Raw genomic sequence first — 19,895 nt, forward strand, 5'->3', positions numbered from 1 at the left:
ATCATGAACACTCTCCTAGAAAACACCAGTGACGTGACGCTATCTTGACAAAACATGTGGTCATCTCCTGACAGCAATAGGTTCCTTCCCCAAAGCGAGGCTCATAGCAAATTATTCCCGAGAGCGGCATATGAGCAGCGTATTGGAGCAACCAAACGGTGTGGATTGAGGTTTGCCCTGGTATGAAAGACTTTTAACTCTTATTTATCATGTGCTGTATAGATATAAGAAGTTAATGCCAGTTATCTAGTATCTTAGCTTCGTCGAGGTGAACAGCGTATGGCTCAACGTGGTATTTGATGAAAGAGAGGGCTAACTGCAACAACCTAACACTGCGCCGTAGTAGGTCGTTCTTGTTTTGCGAATATGTTATTTAAGGTCAATACGGTCAAGCCCTCTAAAAATAAATGCGCGTGCCTTTGAAAGACTTCTTGATATTCATAAACAAAGCCGTAGTCCGGCCGAAAGGAAATCTATCGTCTTCGCAATTGTTTTCTTTATCTAAGAGATGTATGCATAGTGAAGATTACTGAAGGATGGGACTGTGCGGAAATCTTGCTTGTGTCTTTTACAGGCTAGAAATTGAGATAAGTATGCACTTAGATCGGTCATTCGCTGTAGAAATTACTCACTTGGGCCTACTTCTTTCACGAAATGTGTTTCACATCTGCACTCAAGTCGTAAGATTATACGACAGTGGTTGATGATGACTGTGTTCAAGTTTTGGTATTGTCTATCTATCTCAGCTTCTTCGGCAATCGATTTGAAACAAGCTAAAACATTTCTCTTCATGTGAAATAATAACACCACCTTGATATTTTAATTACGTAATTCATAATGGGAGAACGTCTGATTTTTTTTTAATCTCGTTTTCAAAATTAGTTATGAAATAGTAAAGATTTCATTTCAAAGCAGATGGCCATTTCTCAGCAACAGACAATACATTTGGAAAGGATGTATTATATCGATAACAATTGGACTTAATTCTTTACGATCTGCTGTGTACGTTGACTGGTTGAGAATGGTAGTTTTGTTTGCATAACACTCACGTTTATTTACTATTGTTCTCTCCGCTTCAATAGCGACTCTCCAAACCCGAACAATTCCTCTAGAATACAATAAGATAATTATATATATATATATATATTGTTTATGCAGACGCTTGGTATTCCCCAAAAACAATCTTCAACGGAATCGTTTTATTTCGAGAGCGCGAATTCATTCTCTTTGCTATAGTCGACGTCTCATTTGGCTGGTCACGCAATCCTGTACAACGAGAGCTCGTTGGGTAGTAACGTTTTTTGAGCAAGAAGAACGTCGGTCCCAACATGTCATGTTTTAGATAAATCACATTTGAGGAAAAATGATTAGCAATCAATTCATTCGCACACATATGCTGCCAGGTAACCAACTGAAGAAAAGAAAGCGGAATCTTTAAACTTAGGTAGTGGTCTGGCGGTGGAGTGGGATGGGGGAGTTGATCACACAATGCTTGAATTAGGTAATAACGGCGCTTAAATTGCGATAAATTGCACAAAAAACTAAAACGAAACTACTATAGATCATGAATTAGTTGTGAATCGTCTAAGTTGAGACAGTGAAATTACTAGAGTCTCTTCCTTCTCCAATCGAGTTAAGCGTCCTTTTATTGAACCACGTCTAACTAATGGCTTCAAATGTTAGAGGGGGGGGGGGGGGGCTTGTCATTTTCTCATCCCCTGTCTGCATAATGCTGTAGTGATATTGAAAGATCGAGCAACCCTGAAAACGACAGAGGTCGTTCCGCGTGCTTTGTCGACCATTTCAACCCGATTTAGAAAATCGTGTCAACAAATTCAGGCTCGCAATTGATGTATTTTAGGAGCGATGCTTGTGTTTCAAACTTTTTATTCAGTCGAGGGTCCTTGCCTGCTCTCTTTGTTTCTTTCTTCGCCGGTGTGCTTAGAAAAGAATGTGTCATTTAACATCACTTCAAGCTAATTAATCATGCAAAGAAATTGCGTGACATTTGCCTCTAATTTTTTTTTTCGTTTCCAGGCCCCCAATAGTGACACAAAAACATAGCGAAAATTGTTAATTTTTTAGCGAAAAGCAGAACTAGACAAAGTTAACGATAAATTTATCTAAATGTACGGTTAGATTTATGATATATATTTATTACTCTATCTAGAAGTCGCAAAATACTTTAGAAAAGTGAAAAATAAACCATGTAAATCGGGCTTCGAAGTCGTCGAACTTGAAAGAAGTTGTGACTGACATTGACCGCTCGGCCAAAACAAACTCATCACTTCAAGGGGCCTAGTCGTTTAAAACATGCGTATGTCGCGTATGCACAGGTTGATCTTGAAAGCCTGGGATCTAATAAACATTTTGGCTCCAAATTCGTACGTGTTGGAGCGAAAAAATATATGTAAATCGGCGATTGAAAAGTACTTCTTCGCAGATGTTGGCGATGTTGCGCAATGCCCGGGCTATTCTTGTAATTTGCATAACGTTTGTGTTGTTTTGTAGTAGAGGCCGTGCAAAACGACGAAGAAAAGAAGGAAAACGGCGATGGCGGGAATTACAGCCACAAAGAATATCCATCATTTCAGGCCCAAATAAACAAGTAATCTTTGAATCTATAAATTCCAAACTTGTCGTAAATGTATGAAGTTGCGCCCGATTTCATGTTCAGCAATTGATAAATGTTCTACATGTTTGTTGGCAGTAAACTTCTGTACGAATTGTACAAATCTTCAAAACAAGAGGCTGACTGTGATGAAGAACTCGATCCAGAGGAAAGCTTAGGCAAACGAAACTCTGTTTTAAGGATACTTACACAAAAAGTCGGACAGGAGTGCGGGATCCCTAGTGTAATAATAAATCATAGGCTGATCCAAGAATTCAAAACAAAGATCTGACGATTAAATCAAGCACTAGCCAAAGCCAAAACTATGGGAGGCAATGGGGTGAAAAACTCTTTTCTAAGTGGACAAAGGCTAAATTTTCAACTTGGAATTTTAAGATATATTACTATGAAATGGACTCTGTTATGCTCCAAAACGAAAATAATGAATTGAGGAGACAGAAAAGAAAGCTTGAAGATGATCTTACAGAGGAAAGGTGCAAGAAGGCCAAAATTGAGCAGAAAATGAAGGAAGCTGTTGCTAAAAACAAATAAATTACTAGCAAATTTCAAAAGAAATTTAAAGGGCTTGTCCAGAAATTAATGAAACTACAAAAAGATAAGAAATCAAGGGGGCCTGCCAAAAGTAAAACATTTCTAGACTATAGCAAAAGGCATCAAACTAGAGTTCGAAAGCAAATGGTCACAGACTGTGAAACGTCACTTTCATTTCTTGGACTTCATAATTTTGTTGCCACTAAAGTTGAAATTTTCCATGAGAACACTCAAGAGTATGAGACTCTCACACTGGTTGATAACAATAACATTCAAAACTCATCTCGAGCCGAGGCAGTCACTGATGAGGAGATTGATGACATAAATTTACTGCTGTACACATAGGAAAGATTTAATATATCAAATGAAGCATACCATGAACTTTCTATGATTTGAAATGAACTACCTTGGTCATGGAAAGTCAAGGAGAGGATAAAAGCTTTAAATAGTAAATGGAATCTGTCAAGTACTCCCAATGATACTTGTGGGATTCAGCAGGGTATCAAGGAACGACTAGAAGTAAGGTTGCAGACTCTTATGAAAAATAGTCCTTCTAATGCTGCTTTCAAAGAAAATCATAAGATTCGAGTTAAACTTTCTGGGGATGGTACCAATATTGGCAAACGACTACATGTCATCAATGTTACGTTCACTGTCCTTGATGAAGGAACATTGGCTCAGGCAGCTGGTGGCAATCATCTGTTAGATGTTATAAAGGAGCCTGAAAACTCTGAAAAAACTTCCCAAAGCATTGACAGACATCCAAAAAGATGTAGAATCTTTAAAACATTTGTCAGTGGGAACAGAGCAGTTTGAAATTGAGTGGTTCTTGGGAGGGGATTGGAAATTCCTTGCGTGTGTTTGCAGTCTTGGTGCTGCCCATGCTACATACCCCTGTATTTGGTGTAAATGTCCCTTATATGACAAATATGATGGAAGAAAAGAATGGTCTCTCACTGATGTCTCAAAAGGAGCACGTTCAATTGAGGAGATTCAACAACAAGTGAATACAAGGTCAAGAACAGTGGGGAAGTACAATTCTAAACATGCTCCACTTTTTCCCTCAATTCCCATTGATCATGTTGTCATAGATTCACTGCACCTTTTTCTTCGAATTTCTGACAACCTAATTAACCTCCTCATTCAAGAGCTGCGACGTCAAGATGCACTTGACAAAAACAAAACTTTTAATGATGGTTTTGAGAGATCAAAGTACAAGCACATGGCGGGCTGGGAGACCTACCTCAATGATACCCTCAAAATTCCCTTCAACTGGTTTGTATGTAAGGATTCAAAGAAATTGAAATGGCGGGATCTAACAAGCCCAGAGAAACAGAAACTATTTAGGAACATTGATTTCACTAGAGTATTGCCCAATCACCAGAAATCTGATCAAATATCACAGTTGTGGAAACAGTTCCTAACAATTACAAACATGTTAAGTTCCACTATTCCTCAACTGAGCAAAGAAGAAATTCAGGAGGCATCAAAATCTTTTCTGGAACAGTTTTTGAAATTGTATCACACTAAGCATGTTACTCCCTACATGCATGCACTGGTATGGCATGTGCCTGAGTTTATAAAAATGTATGGTACTATCAGCTCCTTCACTCAGCAAGATCTAGAGAAACTTAATGACAAAACAACAAAGGACTTCTTCAGATCTACCAATCAACAAGGAATGGATGCGTTAAAACAAATTGTGCAAAAAAGGAACAGAATTGAATATTTCGAGGATCTTGGCAGCCAAAGAGGCACAAGAAGTGTTACTTGTGGAAACTGTAATTTAGAGGGTCATAATATTAAGACCTGTTTATCCCCATGTAGCTCATGTGCATTTAAACCATGCTGTTCTCCCTTACATGTGATCAAATCAAAAAGCAAATGGGTTAAGAAATGTCAAACTGAGAATATATTGGTTTAGAGATAGATGTTAGGGAAGTACCTTAATAAATTGTTGTTGTTGTTATATCAAATAAATACTTTTGCAGCCCTAAATTGTACACAATACAAACACTAACAAATGATTATAATCTGTTATAAAAACTTGTCATAGATAAAGCTGAGATAGTGCCTATATCCCCTTGAGGAATAGGGATTATTCTTAGCAATGGGCAACAACTCATTCTCTTTGGTCAACATTAATGCATTACATGTTTGATACTGTCAGAAACATTGTGACTACTACTACTGTTAGGATGGGGGTGATTTCCACTCATTACTGTCGTATTCAGCCTTCACACCATCCCCACGAACAAATGTAAAAATAACTTGCAAGTCCCTTTCAGTGTGTCTTTCTACAAGAGTATCGCCGACATAAAAAAACTCTCACAGGCTTTTTTTCATGAAGCCAAAATCTTACAGTTACAGGAATGACATAACAAAAGTCTCCATTTACATTTTGAATTCTCTCAAACCACTTACTACCGAGTAGATCGCATAAATGAGAGTTATCATCAACACAATGTACTTCCTGTCCTCTTGACTTTTTTAACAAATCCAATATTTTGTAAATATGTTTTATAGATATCCATGTCAATCTGCATCTCAATTCGAACCTCCGGTGACTCCCTTTTGGTTGCAAATAGACTAAACTTTATTTCGCGGCCGAGGCGGTTGAATAAAGCTGAAGCCCTGTCAGACAAGGAATCTTCACTTCGTATGAATCGTGATATCAAGCGACCAAGACTACATTTGTCTCTGTCAACTAAGTCATCTCCATCTCTCCATTCATCAAAATCACTTGAATATCCAATAAAGTGAATTTTTACTTTATTTTCTATTTTGTCTCGGTCAACAATCTGCAAAGAAAATATTATCTTAGGACTATTATGATTCACTTTGACAAAATAACTTACGGTAATTTTTAGTACTTACTTGAAATGCTCACGGAAAAAAAGTTCCTGAAATAAAAATTATTTAACATTTTTTCAGAAGGATCCCAGTTAAACCATGAGTATTTGAGGCGACGAAAATTCCCTTCTAGGTTAACTTGCTAAATATCAGTACTGTTATATTTACTTACATAGCAGCAAGAAAGATGAGCCAAATAACTCTCACTAGCTATGGTCGACTATGCTATCATTTCATGTTAAACTGAAAACTATGAAATTTGTAAATTCCTTTATCTCTTAATGAACTTATTTCCTTCGGAAGAAGCTAAAATTATTAAAAAGAAGTGTGTTTTTATACCGCATGTATTACGTTACGAGGAAATTTATCAACAAGCAATCTCCGTACTTACCTAAATTGGATACATTTTCTCCTGATCAACTTTTTCCGGTTTTTTGGGACGTATCTTCTCGGCTTTGAGACGAATGTGGCTTTTTATTCCGAGATAAAAGCCTTCCACGGGACGAATGAGCTTTTCAGCCGCCATTTTTTTTGTCTACTTTGTTCAGCCCCAGAGCCCGCTCATTCAAACTGCGCAGGAGCAGGACCAATTTTTCAGTCTCGAGCAACTGTCTTCCTCAAAGGGGTCATTTTTTGGAATGACAAGTACAGTTTTCCAATGTTGGAAGAATGGATGAATAAACGGACCTAAGAACAGAGAAGCGAATTAACGAACGAAAAAGTGGACGAACAAACAAATAAAACAATGAATGAAAGAATGAATGAATGAAGAATCAAAGTAATAAAATAAAGAGCAAACTGTCGAACGAATGAATAAAGGGACGAAAAAACAAAGGGGGATAAAGGAAGACTCAACGATCAAAGGAACAGGCGAACGAAGAATTGTGTGGAAGAAAAGACGATAAACTGTCAAAACGAAAGAAACGATGGAATCGACGAACTAAGAACAACCAATGGATAAATCCGTCGATAGATGGACAGACGTGGGGGCTTGGGAACCAAAGGAAAGGCAAATAATCACTCAGTTAGTCAAGCAGTCAGTCAGTCCGTCAGTCAGACAGTGAGTCAGTCGGCCAGTTAGCCAGTCAGACCGAAAGACAGACAGATGAACGTTCTCTATTAACTTAGTTTTGGTACGAGAAATCCTAACATTATCGAATTGTTTCTAATCAGATCTCACTGGTTCACCATGGCTAATAACATATCGAGAGGCCGATTGCCGCCATTGATGAGAGAAGCGCTGGCTGAGTTTATGGCAACATTTATCTTAGTGGTTAGTATTAGTAGTCTTAGCATTATTTTTATAATATTATATTATTATTTAACCTATTGGACATTTTACCTTTTAGATAAGCTTGTAAAGCTGATTTTTCTTCGATGTTTTATATTTTAATCGAATTTATGTAACATACATTGTAAAGCACGATTCGACATTAGGGACTTTAAGCAGTCAGGACGGAAACGCCACGGAAGACGTCGATTAAAAAATGAGTTTCTACTTTTGGTTAGAATTTCGAAAATGGCTGCATGTGTTTACCGCCTCATAGGGCGCCAGACCTCAAACTCAACCTAACGCATAAAAGTAGCGTTGAGTTCCAAATGCAAATTAAAATAATTTGCCGCCGCGGTTTCGGTTCGCAGACGACGCGAATTTTGGTGATTTCACGTTGTTGTTATGCGGAGGACGGCTAAGAAATGCACAAAGTTTTAAAACGCACGTGCTGGGCTATTGTTCTGCCAATTAGATCTATTGTTTTTCCACGTTCTCGTTTCCGGAGCCGTCGTGGTTTGCTTAAAGTCCCTATTTACTGGAAGTAGTGCTCTATCACCATTATTATAACATTTTATGGTGCAAGTATGTCGAGATCTTCTGGGATCAAATTGATAAGGTTGATTAGCTTTTTCCTGGGCCCTACTGCAAAGGAAAAAAGTTTTAGGCTGAGTTTGTTGACACAATTTTGTAAATCGGGTTGAAATGGTCGGCAATGCATGCGGAACGACCTCTGTCGTTTTCGTGCTTGCTCGATCTTTCAATTTCACTACAACATTATGCAGACAAGGGACAAGAATAAAACAAAAATACCTTTGATTTCAACCGGGCTGTGGTTGAAACGGAGGTTTCCAATGACACGACCAAATTTTAGGATTTTTTTTTTTAAATTGAGAGGCAATGCTACGATAGTTTGTGCTTCGTTTCTTTGACTACTCTATCCCCTTTTTCTTAGTCATTTGGTCTTGGCTCCGTGGCCCAATTTACTCTTAGCCGCAGTCAATCTGGAACGTTCTTCTCGGTAAATTTCAGCTGGGGAGTTGCAGTTACGATGGGTTGTTACTGGGCTGGGGGAATATCAGGTGAGAACGTTGTCCAATTAAAAAACCAATGGAGTGTTTTTGTTTTTGTTTTTTTTTGTTTTTTTGTTTTGTTTTTTTGTAATGTTCTCTTGTTAAATTTCTAAATGCATTTTAAGGAGATGCGCCTAAGTAATGAAGGGGGTAATTGGGGGGGGGGGGAGGGAGGGGTGGATTTGGCTCTCGTTCATATCCAGCAGAATTAAGGGAGAGAACTTAGTGCTAAATGAATTCAAATATATCAGCTGTTTACGGTATCTTTCCTTCGGGGATGAAAGGGGGAGCGGGGCGGAGGGAACGAGTAGGCCCAGGAGATTTGGCTCTCATTCATGTTCCCATTCAGGTGCTGAACGACGTTTCGACCGCTCCACGGTCATTTTCAAGTTAGAGTTCATGACCGCGGAGCGGTGGAAACGTCGTTCATATTTTTTATCGCTCGTTTTTATCACTAAATGTTTTAGTAAGAACTTATTACTGTATCTTTCCTCGATTAAGGTGCACATATGAATCCTGCTGTGACCCTGGCCCTTGCTGTGGTGCGGCGATTGAGGTGGACTAAAGTTCCTGCATACTGCCTCGCTCAACTGCTTGGATCTTTTTTTGCGTCAACTATTGTTTATGGAATTTATCGCGGTGAAAATGAGTTTGTCTTCTTGGCATTAATTTGCAGATAATTTACCATCCCAATACTATCATTATTATTTAACATTTATTGGAGGAGGTTGAGCACGATAGCGATAATTATCGAGGCGTTGATAATTATCGCTATCATGCGAAGACCGAATCCAATAATTGTTTTATTATGCATATTCCTGAGCTGCACTTGTAAAGACAAGAACGCATAGAACTATTGTCTGTAGATATGACGTCACTTCTACATATATAAAACCTACTGTCTGTAGGTATGACGTCACTTCTACATGTATAAAATCTATTGTCTGTAGATATGACGTCACTTCTACATATATAAAACCTACTGTCTGTAGGTATGACGTAAGAGAATGTATGATAATAACATTTATACTGAGGAGCAAGTAGAAGACGCGGTAGTATGTTACAATCCCGGTCGTGAGGTGTGGGTTCGAGATCTCGTCTGATTAAGGATGTGGCGTTCTTAGGCAAAACAATTGACATTCACGATGCCTCTCTCCACCCAGGGAAGCCTGATTTAATGCTGGCCATTGGGGTAGCTTTGCGATGGACTAGCATCCCATCCAAGGACCCTTTGTTAACCCCAAGGGGAAGTAATAATACTTCGCTTAATGCTTAGGAAATCGAGACAAGCTTCGGCTGAGATGAACCACTCGGCTCGAGAAAAGAATTTTTACAATGGAAAGCTAGATGCATTAAGGCATATCGTTACGTTAGATAGCCTGTCACTTTTGAGCGACTTTCAAGCGATCGCAGGTGCCCGTGTGAGATGAACGGAAATCACAAGTCACGCTCGCACGGTCTTTTCGCACGTGATTCCTCCTTCGCGCTCACATCACGTTTATCTCCATTGGCCTGAAAAACGTGACATAAAATGACACATGTTCCCGTGCTGTAGAAAATAACTTTGTTGGGCCCTTGTGATTTTGTGAAAGGGTTTTTAGTTTGGGTGAGCCGCAGGCATCACCAGTGTCTAAAAATCATGAAAAGCGCATACGCTGATGTAATTTTCTTTTCAAACTTGGATTTATCCTTCTGGTTGTAATTTGCTTTTCATTATGGATTTGATGCTAGGATGACAGTGGTTAAAAAGGAAAATTTATTGTCGGTAATATATATTTTTTTCTGCCCATAAACCCAGATGCTCTTGACGCATTCGACGGTGGTGTTCGTCAAGTGACAGGCCCCAACGCTACCGCAGGGGTCTTTGCAACGTATCCAAAACCTTTCCTGACTACTGCAAATGGATTCGCTGATCAGGTAAGAACTACCTGTCGTCTGAAATATCAGCTATTTATTTCACGATCAGACTTCATTTCCCTTCTGCCTACTTTACAAATCAATTCCTTGTTGCCGTATGTCTGTTCAGTATTATATACGCATTTTGATTGATTCTTACTTATAAACTCTTTTTAAATAGAATATGATGAAAGATGGTAAGTTTTGAGCTCGGGAAAGAAATAGAGAGTCTCTGTAGCTCAGTGGTAGGGCGTTGGAGAGCGGAATCCGAATTAAGGTCCGAGGTTTGATTCCTCCTGGACACTCACAATTTTTTCGTTGTCCCACGCTCGTGGCAAGACGAAAAACATTTTTCACTATTTGCTCTACTATCATATAAAACAAATGGATTCTATATTGCCGTGAATCTCTACAGTAATAGATTGCAGAGGACGTCAGAAAGTAGAAGGAACATTTGCAGGTGATCTGTGAATAAGTTGGCTCCGTGTCGTGGGCAACTTTTTTTCTTCTTAACATATTTTGACGCCATGTGCGATCTTTTACTGAACAGTCGCACGGCAACATGAGATTGGGATACACAGGTGAACCTCTCCACAACGGCCACCTTAGGACAGAAGGAGGTGGCCGTTATGGGGAGGTGGCCGTTAGGGGGAGGCAGGGGAGAATGTATGGACAGCCCGCTGGGACCGAAAGAAGGAGCCGTTGTGGAGGGGTGGCGGCTGTTGTAGAGAGTTAGCCGTTAGTAGAAGTTCGTCTGTGTTTGTTAAAAGGATGCAAGGCAACGTGAAATCTATTATTGGAGTTTCCTTCCTCCTTGAATCAGATAAATTTCTCTGTCTATTAGTTTTTTGGCACTGCTCTCCTTGTCAGCTGTATATTCGCTATCCTTGACCGTAACAACAATGCCCCCGACCAGGGGGTGGCACCGGTTATGATTGGTCTTGTCGTGTTTTTGATTGGCACCACCTTTGGATTTAACTGCGGTTACCCCATCAACCCTGCGAGGGATCTGGGACCAAGAATTTTCACCGCAATGGCCGGATGGGGATCTGAAGTGTTTACGTAAGTAGTTTATGAAATTAAGTATCAATGGAGTTTTGAAACGGCTTTTGATATGTTGGCGGTTGTAAAGTTAATTAGTGCGCAAACAAAGAACCAAAAAATATGTCAAGGCTGTATTTTTTTTAAACCGTGTGTTCAGAACGGGTTTTAGCCTTGTCAAAGGAAATTATATTCCTCTTCTTGAAGCAAGACCAAAGACCATACGACATCAAGAACTGTCTTTATCTATTTTAACAATATGCAAAGGTTTTCAATCTCAGCGATAAAGCTTGCAATTTTGCAATTTAATGCTGTATGCGATATGGAGGATCAGAATTTGGTAGGATTGATAGAAACCCAGTTAATTGCTACCAAATTCACAACTAACCCAAACGTATGTCATTTCGTTTGATTAGGGCATATAATTATTGGGCGTGGGTCCCAATCATAGCCTGTTCACTAGGGGGAGTACTGGGCGCCATTGTCTACATCACTACCATCGAGTTTCATCACTCAGCATCGGGAGAGACAGAATATCCTTATGAACCCATTGTTACAGCGGCCGTCACAACAATAAAGAAATGAGCAACTGTAAATCTAAACCACAATGACTAAGCCAGATGATTTATCTTAACGACTAACTTTATGCAGGGCTCGACACTAACGGTCGGCTAACTAGCCACAGACCAGTGGTTGGCTGGTGGTTTTCGATTTCCACAGGCCAGTTTGGCAAGTTAACAAACTGAAATTGTTGTAACATCCAAGTTGTCATTAGCCACTTGACTGGTAAGTTGAAAAGTTAGTGTCGAGCCCTGATATAGCATATCTATACTCTTCGTACTTGTTCATATCTTTTAATGATCCAGTTCTCTGTTAGTTCTCTAGTTATATATTATATATTGTACCACGAGACGTATACCTGCGTTGTGTTGTAAGGGCGATCTGTCCAATGAAATACACGTGCTTAGCGCAAACTGTGGAAGCTATTGTATGGTGAAACCATGCGATGTCAAATAAACTGCAATGATTTTCCTTGTGAGAATGAACTATTAGTTTTGCAAGTAAAATCTTTTATAACATACCATTTGAATTAGACAGTTATAATCTGCGTCACAACACAGTGCATCACGCTTTAAATGTTGTACTGTGTTTATTTCGGTACGTCGCGTAAATTGCTCAAGCTTCTCTTTCTCGTCTCGTCCAGGCCTCTCTCCTTTCTTGTAACTCTATGTACATAGCGTCGTGGGCCTGTTAGACTTGTCACCTATAATCATCAAGTGCCGCGAACTCTGTTTCTCGTTCAAGGATACATGGTGTTGAAGCGGTCTCAAAATACATCTGCTACAGAGATTTTTTTCTATGAGCAGTAACAATACTTTCGTAGCAGTGGAAATTTGTCAGCGATGCAATCCGGCTGATTTCCATAAGCGTCGATTCGACTAATATCACCTCTTAGCGAAGGAACGCCTTCCTTCACTTTGATCGTAGCTTCGTAAAATCCATCATTCGGAGACGTTGTTAACTGCAACTGATACAAAGTGTTGTCGGCCAAAGTGTTGACAGATTTTTCACCGAATATGACCCCACAAGAATCACAGTCATCATCTCGGCGACTTTTCTCAAAGAATTGTAATTTTGCACTTGGCATGTCACCGTATGCACTTTTGATCTCTCTTAAAACTAACTTATGACAAAGATGTTTTAATTCGGAGTATTTTGACATTAACTTGTTCATGAACGTAACCACAAATTCTGCTAACATCTTTACCAAAGGTTTGTCTATTGAGACTTCTTCTAAGTTCAGGCATGGACACCAATGTTCCTCAACACCGCTGTTTTCACACGTGCGGTTCTCTTTGTCGATCCTGTTAAACAGGCTTTGACCAGTTGTTATCCCGCTCGGATAACTTGGATATGACAGGATGTGACGCAGGGTGGCGTACACGTCAAAGGGTGTGGTCATTACTTTGGAATTATGGATCAAATTCTTGTATAACACTCGGTACTTCTCCATAAACCACTTTGGTACTGTAATAGACATGAAGGGGAGTCTCTCCTCAAGCTTCCCTTGGATTGATTTCCTCACATTAGAAAACCTAGCCCCATGGTCTCCGAATATAATTAAGAGGGTATTATTGAGAAAAGACTCATTTTCCATGGTTTGCAAAATTGTTTTTAAGTCATCATCGCTGTAACCAATAGTGTTCTGATCATCGTGTGAGATCACCGCGTGTGTCACCAGTGAAAATTTTGGCCTGTCTTTGTAGGCACGATAGAAGCTCATCAAATACTCCAGTGATATATTATGGGAGGCGCGGCCACCAATGCAGTGACCTTTAATAACATTTTCTGCCTCTAACCAAAAAGGTCTGGAATAATGGTCCGTAGGTGGATCTTTAAACCCAAGAAGACGGTAATTAAATGATGCAAGTCTTGGAAAGTCCTCGGAAAATAGAGTGGCGTATCCATGCTGTTTGAAATTTTTAAAAATCCACCTCCAGTTATCAACTGTGATGGAGTTACTTTCACTTCGTCTGGCTTCAGGCTGGTCCTTTTCAGCAATTCCAGTAAGCAATGCACAAAGCTGAGCTGTTGTGCCATCACCAACAATTGTCTCACCTGAAGATAATTTAGAGAGTAAGAAAGAAAAGTGGGGCGGAGGTACATTGACGGTTAAAAATAAGCCTTTTTCACGGTAGTCTATGGTGGCCGAGAACTGCCATTAAAAATATTCAAATTTGTAGGAATTATTTTTGTTATTTCTGTTTTAATTTCGATTTATTTCTCATTTTTCTTTTTAAAATAAAAGCAAGTGAAAGTAAAATGTAAAATAGAAATAAAATGAAACCAAAGATAAATGAAATCAAATCAAAATTAAATACTACCCGGCCGAGCGCTGCCACTAGTTTTTTTTTTTGTTTTGTTTTTTCGCGGTCGGAAAAAAAAAATTGTTCGTGGCCGAACGCTGCCACATGGCCGAGGGCTGCCAAACAAACCCAGAATGCACTACCATCAAAAAGTTCTTGAGAAGCTATTTCTGGGTCGAATTAATTCATACCCATGTCCTTCTATGTCTAGCAGCATGAGTTCTTTGTCTGACTTTTCATAAGAAAAATGGGTTAGACATTGAGCCTTCTGACCCATAACATCTGTTTCCTCGACACAACAATCACCAGTATTATTTAAGTACTTGGTAAACTGTAATAATCTCAATAATCTCCTCCACAGTCACAAATTCTCCTTTATCATCTTCACCGTAGTAGATCTTTCTATACCTTAGGACCTCTCCAAATGCATGTTTTTCAATGATTTTTTGCTCCAACTAGCGAGCAAAATTCCTTGCAAGAAGATGCATCTGAACCGCCTTTTGGATGTGTTGTGGGACAGTTTGCCCAATGTCATTTATTCCCTTCACAGCATCAGTATAGTAAGGTATCTTTTAATTACCCAGGTAGTCCCCTTGAACTGTGGGTGCTTTGTGGTTGCTTTGTATGCATTGCGAAACCCACCGTGAGCAAACGGCTCTTATTCTTCGTTGAATTCGACAGTTATTATTATACAGCTCCTTTCCTTTAATTAATTTATGCGTGGTATCTTCTGCATGACGCTTCTTCCCTCTTTTCGCAGTCACTTTCTCTTTTAAGTTTTCCACGCGGCATCCGCCATACTAGAATCTTGAAAGGCATCCTGAAAAGAATTCTGGGTTTGTTTGGCAGCCCTCGGGCATGTGGCAGCGTTCGGCCACGAACAATTTTTTTTTTCCGACCGCGAAAAAAAAAAAAAAAAAGAAAAACTAGTGGCAGCGCTCGGCCGGGTAGTATTTAATTTTGATTTGATTTCATTTATCTTTGGTTTCATTTTATTTATATTTTACCTTTTACTTTCACTTGCTTTTATTTCAAAAAGAAAAATGAGAAATAAATCGAAATTAAAGCAAAAATAACAAAAATAATTCCTATAAATTTGAATATTTTTAATGGCAGTTCTCGGCCACCATAGTAGTCTGCTACACAGCCGTTCTTAGGGTCGTCACGCAACGCGCCTTCCCACGAGGAGCGTTTCGTGACGACCCTAAGAACTGCTGCGTAGCAGACTATTTTCACGGTTGACGGTTAATTTTTTGGAATGTCGTTTATAAAACGAACTAAACGCAAGAACTTGGCTGTAATTTTTCATAATGACGCGTTTTTAGAAAATTGTTAATCTATAACACTTTTTATTAATAAATGACTAACGTTTTACGACACCGGAAGTGTTTCCACACCGGATGTCAGATCTGTCGCCAACCAGTTTTAATCGCGAGTAAAAGTTAAAGGACTTACATAAATATATTTTTGTGATATATCAAAACTTTTATTGATAAACAACAGAACTTGACCCCAATTAAGGCAATCATTTAGTTCTTAATTAAGGATATCGGAGACATTTGACGGCTAACACTGACTTACTTATTTGACGGTTAACGGTAAAAATATTGCGTTTTTGGCCATTTGACGGTTGACGGTTAATAATAATAATAATAATAATAATAATTTATTTCTTATAGAGCGCTATTTACAATGACAGATCAACAGCGCTTTACAATTTTTTTTAACCCACCCATCCCACCCCAGCTAGGGGAGGACATCCATCACACAGTAATCTCGTGTGTGGGAAATTAACGTCTCCTGCCCAAACCCTGCAGGAGACAAGACCTCCATTTATTCGTCCCTATCCGAGAAGACTAGAATATCTAACCATTTCTTGATGTTATAGAAAGGTAGCAAATTCTTCTCAATTATATTTAAGACCTTGAGTGTTGGTCCGGCCGGGGAGGTCGAACCCTCGACCTCCCCGCATAACAGTCTAGCGCACTATCCATTGGGCTAACTGGGCGGCGGTTAACCTCAATGAGACCCTCTTTTTGGTGTAGGTGTGTTATACACTTCTACAGGTGCAAAAAGGAGCTATTTTTTAAAACTGAGAGCGCCTCTCTTTCTTACATCGACTTTCTCTTTGAAGACAAATTTGATGAAAACATTTTTAAAAATACCAAGCAAACGAACAAACAACTAAGATAACGACAGTAACCGGAACTAACCCTCAAGAACAACTGAATTGAGGTGCTTCGTCAAGTATTCCAAAGTATTGGGCATCTTTCTTTGGAAGTTGGCAGCAGATGTGGAATCAAACATGATCAGTGAGATATCCAGTGGAATACCACCATTCTGTACTGATCTTGATAGTACTTCATCTTTTGGTATGACTTGCATGTGCACATCACTCTTTACTTCACCGGACGTCGTAACAACATCGACTCGGACTAAATCGGATTTGACCTTTGCTTTGCCCAAAAAACTTCCTAAGAAGTTAAAGCAGACTTTAAAAAATAATAGATTACATTGTCGCCCTGTTTGAATTGAAAAATGCTTTCGGATGCAATTTCTATTTAATCCACCAAACCTGTCCAGTCCCCCTACCTAGAACAAGAAATAAATAACTCTTAATAACCGAGTTTGAAGTTCGTGCTGTCAGTTGCAGACCGATTGAAGAAAACGAAGTTTCGTAACTTACAGTACAGACCGAAAGAAGGGCTTCGTGAGGTATTTATTATATGTCTGGGTTCAAATAGAATGGGACGATTTTAATACAAACAAAGTTATGAGTTTACCGAGCCGTACAGTGAATACGGCCCGCTAAATTGACCAGTCATGGTGCATGTATTTACTGAATCAACAGAGATATATGATAAAAGCCATTATGACTGAAGCTTCACCTTAAACGCTATGAGGAGCCTCAGCATCGCAAACTGATTGTAGCAAGCCGAGGGGAACACTTGTAGTGACGCAGATGCGCCGTGAGTGAGGCGCTCGCAAAAGTTGCTCGAGCTCCCGCGGCGCATCGAAGTCACTCCTTGAGCTTCCCGCCGCGCGCTAAACACGAAGGCGCGCTATTAAAGGAGCCTTAGGTGCCATTGGACCATTTGTCAATCAACCGTCGTGTGATGCAGAACTCTTAGAGTCAAGTCAGCTTGAGCTACAGCTACTCCAAAGCAATGAACAGCGGGCGCATTCCTCAAAATTGTTTTATGTCGTCATCACAATGCAAGAATTTTTGAGATTTGTATTTCCTTTCTCCAATGGAAACTGTCTTTATTTGTGGCGGTAAATTTGAGATCGAAGTAGGTGGTTCGCACGTTACCTCAGGCCACCATGCTGGTGGAAGTAGACAATAGATATCTCATTAGCTCCTTTTGTTCGTCTACCAGCATTTAAATTTGACCCGCACACGTTAACGGTGAGTGACAAATGAGCCTCGGTCTTCCCAGGGAAGACTTCCTTATATAGCGCGCCTTCGTGTTTAACCGAAAAGAAGGGAATGTTCGAATCTAGTCATGAGATGACATCATTTATCATCTATGACGATACGATGAAATTTACCCGTTCATCATACTTACCAGGGTTTGAAGAAGCCGACTTACTCCGAAAGAACCAGGACCACTGAAAACGAAAACAAAGGCGGCGACAGGTTACTAAGGTTTGGTTGACCGTTTTAAAACCTCAAGAACGACCATTTTTTCCTACAATATCACACTGAGTCAAACACTAAGGCCACAAGAATGAAGGAGATAATCACCAACTAAAGAAGCTCTTAATTGATTATTAGACAAGTCAAGTCTTGATACTATTGGCTTCCGATTCTATCAAATGAAATAATTTCTAACCTGGTTCCATAAAACAGCTTTAAATTGAAATTGAACACGTTTTAGCTATGGTGTAATTGGGGAATAAATCTGAGCTAATTACTCATAAATTTTATTAGATTAATTTGTGGTTGAGGCTGATGGGCAGATTTCGTTTTCAGATGAAAAGAGTACTTTATATATAGTGAAAAGAAGTAGTCATTTTGAAATGTACCATTGTAATAGGTAAAAGCTCCAAGTTTCCTTCAGTAACACTTAACAAATATTATGGTGATCCGCAGGATTAGTGGCTGTTTTCCATTTATTCGTCTATTTTTGTCTTTTTATTTTTTCTTATTTGGCCTATTCCGCAACTATAGCGGAAATTTTCATTTTCGTCGAAGAGAGACAAGAAATGCGTTAACCCCCGCCATTTGGTAGTCCTCGAGTAAACAAATTTTTACTAATTTGACTTGTATTGCTTTTTGTGCAACTTGCGCGGAACGGACCTGTTATTTGTTACACGTTTATCTCAAACAAACCCTGTTCAAAAGAAAGCAAGGAAGTTCGTCAATCTGTCTTCAACGCGATACTAGCAAGTAAAATTTCTCACCGGAATGAATCCCCTTTGATTTGGTTGTGCAGTCGGCTTGACCAGGTTCACCATCTCTATGGGATCGGAAAGTTCAGCCTTCGAATCATCTCCACGCGGTCTTTGAATCATTCTATATCTTCCGGAATATATCCCTTTTCCTTTCACTTCGAGAATGTCGCCTTTGAAGTTTGAAAATATTTCTCCCTTGCACTCAAGCTTGCCAAGATCTTTCATAAATTTCATTATGGTAGGGTGATATGGATCCAAGTTAGGGAGACGACAGGCAGAACTAGACTGCACGAAACGTTTAACATATTTCGCACGACTTGACCAGGTTCCGCTCAAGTTATGAGAGCTCGAAGGTAAAATATCATACCCTTTAAAATACAAAACTGTCAAAATTCCACCGCTAATAAGAAGGATTTTAAAAGCGAAGCGGAGGCAACGTAACTGCATTCGGTTTGGGAGAATAAGATGTAATCTTTGTCCTTTTATCATTTCATCAACAGAGCAATTGCAGTTATAAGGCGCGCGCAGGTACCAGTGTGGCGCTGTCGCATGAACAATAAAGTTTGTCGTAACCTGAAAAAAAAAAAGACCCGTTAAAGACACCCACATTTATTGTTCACTCGCGCATTTGATAAGTATATATAGATAATGGCAGAGACTACGTGGCTACATAAAGCACTTAAAAAAATAACGGTCCCTTTTTTGAAGTTGAACTATTTTTAAACAAGTGTTTACTAAAAGATTGAAGTTAAAAATCGTGTGCGTAGCATGGCAATCGTCACTAATGTGTTAATTTTACGGGGAAATGTTGTGTGTTAGTGTTTAGGGAGTGTCTCGAAAAAATTCGATTCTCGATTAACTTCTTTCTCAACTTTAGGATTTTAATTTTTGGGGTAAGGCCCCACTATTGAGGGAATTTCAACCCGAGTTATGTAAATGTGGTCGTTTTAAAATTACGATACCGGAAAGTTTTTATTGTTGATTTATCAGCCGAGATCAAGACAGGATACTGTTTCCGGAGGGAGCTCCAGATTAAGTTCTGTAGACAAATTTTGATTAAGTTTTAAGCCATTGTGCAAAATTTGAAACCAGCTCCTCATATGGATGAGGAACTTCAGCTCATTGAAGTAAGAGCATTTCTTCTAGTTTTACTATCATGATGTTTCCCGGGCGTTAATTCGAAGTTAGCCCTATTTATCTAGGAAATGGCAACATAGAACTTTTCCTAATTTTCTCCACGCGAAATACTACATGTAAAAATGATCAATTTGGATCAAGTTTCTATGACACTGGAATGTATCTGCCGCGACAAGCCTTTAGATCGGTAAGAGATT

At 39.3% G+C, this 19,895-nt stretch overlaps 2 protein-coding genes and 1 pseudogene across 5 annotated transcripts; 1 reads left to right on the plus strand and 2 right to left on the minus strand.

Annotated features, from left to right (window-relative positions):
• Nucleotides 1-64: 64 nt before the first annotated feature.
• Nucleotides 65-18,285, plus strand: LOC111331592 (aquaporin-3). Of its 3 annotated transcripts, none has more exons than XM_088752405.1 (7): nucleotides 65-180; nucleotides 7,190-7,289; nucleotides 8,242-8,368; nucleotides 8,861-8,998; nucleotides 10,158-10,276; nucleotides 11,100-11,317; nucleotides 11,713-12,338. In XM_088752405.1, the coding sequence occupies exons 2-7, from the start codon at nucleotides 7,206-7,208 to the stop codon at nucleotides 11,879-11,881; spliced, it is 855 nt and encodes a 284-aa protein (XP_088608531.1). In that variant the 5' UTR covers nucleotides 65-180; nucleotides 7,190-7,205; the 3' UTR covers nucleotides 11,882-12,338. The 3 variants fall into 3 exon arrangements, with proteins under 3 accessions (XP_088608531.1, XP_088608532.1, XP_088608530.1); XM_088752404.1 differs by having other exon boundaries at nucleotides 151-170; XM_088752406.1 differs by lacking the exons at nucleotides 11,100-11,317; nucleotides 11,713-12,338 and adding an exon at nucleotides 17,736-18,285 and having other exon boundaries at nucleotides 126-170.
• On the minus strand, nucleotides 4,328-6,626 carry LOC148735708 (uncharacterized; annotated as a pseudogene). Its single transcript, XR_015998501.1, has 2 exons — nucleotides 6,408-6,626; nucleotides 4,328-5,964 (listed from the first exon to the last, which is right to left on the minus strand). The product of XR_015998501.1 is annotated as an uncharacterized LOC148735708 (transcript).
• On the minus strand, nucleotides 11,873-19,170 carry LOC111331587 (uncharacterized). Its single transcript, XM_022936730.2, has 4 exons — nucleotides 18,571-19,170; nucleotides 17,733-17,775; nucleotides 16,377-16,637; nucleotides 11,873-13,915 (listed from the first exon to the last, which is right to left on the minus strand). The coding sequence occupies exons 1-4, from the start codon at nucleotides 19,168-19,170 to the stop codon at nucleotides 12,654-12,656; spliced, it is 2,166 nt and encodes a 721-aa protein (XP_022792465.2). The 3' UTR covers nucleotides 11,873-12,653.
• Nucleotides 19,171-19,895: the final 725 nt, after the last annotated feature.

Source organism: Stylophora pistillata, chromosome 3 (genome assembly GCF_964205215.1).
Source record: "Stylophora pistillata chromosome 3, jaStyPist1.2, whole genome shotgun sequence".
Classification (NCBI taxonomy): Eukaryota; Metazoa; Cnidaria; class Anthozoa; order Scleractinia; family Pocilloporidae; genus Stylophora; species Stylophora pistillata.